This window comes from Scylla paramamosain, chromosome 6 (assembly GCF_035594125.1).
Source record: "Scylla paramamosain isolate STU-SP2022 chromosome 6, ASM3559412v1, whole genome shotgun sequence".
Taxonomy (NCBI): domain Eukaryota; kingdom Metazoa; phylum Arthropoda; class Malacostraca; order Decapoda; family Portunidae; genus Scylla; species Scylla paramamosain.
The window spans coordinates 35,634,497-35,636,996 of NC_087156.1; the positions used below are offsets into that span (position 1 = coordinate 35,634,497).

Genomic DNA, 2,500 nt, shown 5'->3' on the forward strand with positions numbered 1-2,500 from the left:
TTCTTCCTCCTCTTCCTCCTTCTCTTCTTCTTCCTCCTTTTCTTCTTCTTCTTCCTCTTTATTCCATCTGCTTATTCTAATTTTCTTGTTTTCTACGCATTTTCTCCTCCTCCTCCTCCTCCATTTCCTGCATTCTTCCTACAGTTACTATCTCCTTTTTCTCTACTCCTCCTCCTCCTCTTCTTCCTCCTCCCCCTCCTCTTCCTCCTCCTGAATTTTAAGTAAGGGTAGTCCTCCCTCTCCCTCTCCCTCTCCCTCTCTCCCTCTTCCTCTCCCTGCTTCTTCTGCTAAACTGGAGCAAGAGTAGGTCCCCCTTCTCTCTCTCTCTCTCTCTCTCTCTCTCTCTCTCTCTCTCTCTCTCTCTCTCTCTCTCTCTCTCTCTCTCTCTCTCTCTCTTGTAAAGTTAAATTTGTATGTAAAAAATATTACCACTTACTCTCACCTTTCTGACAATACCGAGAGAGAGAGAGAGAGAGAGAGAGAGAGAGAGAGAGAGAGAGAGAGAGAGAGAGAGAGAGAGAGAGAGAGAGAGAGAGAGAGAGAGAGAGAGAGAGAGAGAGAGAGAGAGAGAGAGAGAGATTACTCATTAACTCCTCACCTGTGGTATGATACCTAGTCACACGTGTTCACCTGGGTTCGCATTCCTCACCAAAAAAAAAAAAAAAAAAAAAAAACCGAAGATAGAGCGGATTAAATAAAGTTCGTCATCAGCGGTAACGGTTGACCTTTACCTACTTCTTGCGGCGTAGGGGCGTGCGGGTGTGCGGGCGTGCTGGTGGCCGGGCCCGTAAGGCAGCGGCCCACAAACTGTTGCTCCCGAGTCTAATTAATCCCTGCTGTTGCCTCGCTCTCCCTTCCCTCTCCCTCACTTCCTCTCCCTCCTCCTCCTCCTCCTGCGCCTCCTTCCTGTCTTCAGTGACCCAGGTAAGGTTGTCACACTCGTAGGACTCCAATACCTGCATGGGTGGCGCGAGGGCCTCTCTTCTCTTTACGCTGCGTGAGTGCGTGCGTCCGTTGGTGGGTGCCTGGTGGCGGGCAGCGTGTAGCGGCACACACACACACACACACACACACACACACACACACACACACACACACACACACACACACACACACACACACACACACACACACACACACATGGGTCCCGACCGACCAGAGTTGCCAGGTCCGTGGTTTTCTCGCCCAATTGGGCTCTTTTTCCTGGTATTGGGCGTGAAAAACATGGTTTCCGCGGTTTGGCGCTTTTTGGGCTCTTTTTACCGCAGTTGGGCTATTTTCTGGGCTACTTATATTTGAAAATATATAATATACTCTTGCCTTCCCGACATACCAAATGAGGGAGTAGACTCACTCGTATGATAAGGAGTGGCGCCAGGTCAGCCAGTAGAAGGGTGGTGTGAACAAGTCTCCCCTCTCCCTAAGGGGATTACTACTAGGGCCGCATGACCTCATTAAGACTGTAGGGCATCCATCCTGAACACCTGCATGCCGCACCCATAATTTCCACATTCACCTCACAGCACACACACTGAAACACAGCCACTTTATTTATTCTCAGCCTCGTAGCTGCCTCAGCCTGCCTGGAGGAGATACAAGTATATATACTGGATGCAGGCCACGTGCATACGTGTGTACGTATGCACGTGAACATGAGCAAGTGGTCGAAATACAGCAAAAAATACTGTAAAGAGTGGGAACAAGAGGACGGGCTCAAGACAACAAAGTGTTAGCACCGTGTATGCTGAAGGAACTGTGTTGTGACATTGGCAAAAGTTAATATTCATTGATAATACACGAAAGTACTGACAATAATAGGAAGAAAAAGCTGTGTATTGTTGTTGTTGTTGTTGTTCGGTACCCAAGTTACGAACAGAAAAGAATCATAACATCATTCTTGGGACTTGTTGAACTCGATAGAAGCACTGCTGAGGCTGTTACAGCATCTTTGCTTGAGTTCCTGAAAAAAAAGGTAAATCTAGACATAAAAAAGTGTATTGGTTTGGCAAGTGATGGCTGTAACACAATGTCCGGAGCACACAACTCCGTCACCTCACGATTACGTGAAATAAATCCGGAGGTTACACACATCAAGTGCATTTGCCACTCGTTACAATTATGCATGTCGTATGCCATGAAAAAACTACCTTCCCACCTTGAGTTCATGGTATCGCAGACATATAAGTATTTTTCGAATAGCTCTCTCCGACAGCAGAAATATATGCAGAGGTGGGCTCTTGTTGGAGTAAAAGTGCGCGGGAATACTGCCGCAGACCTGGCAACCCTGCCTGCGACCGACTCGCCTGAGTTGACACTAAGCCACGGTCAAGGTGAGACGTACGCCTCCGTGTTCTGGCGTCCCTCCGGATATTCTCGGTGCCACCGCGACTCTGGCACCCCTCTGTTGGGTGTGCGTGGTGCCCCTGGCCTGACACTCCACGCGGCTGCTGTACCTATACCGTGCTCCGGGAGGACAGCAGCGATGCCGCCCTCTCTGTGT

At 49.1% G+C, this 2,500-nt stretch overlaps 1 protein-coding gene across 1 annotated transcript in view; it reads left to right on the forward strand.

Annotated features, from left to right (window-relative positions):
* The first annotated feature begins 2,122 nt into the window (after nucleotides 1-2,122).
* The window catches only part of LOC135101078 (uncharacterized), a 44,852-nt gene continuing 44,474 nt past the window's right edge, over nucleotides 2,123-2,500 (forward strand). Inside the window, exon 1 of the mRNA XM_064004651.1 lies at nucleotides 2,123-2,449. Within this exon, the coding sequence (XP_063860721.1) occupies nucleotides 2,123-2,449 (327 nt within the window). The remainder of the gene's footprint in view (nucleotides 2,450-2,500) is intronic.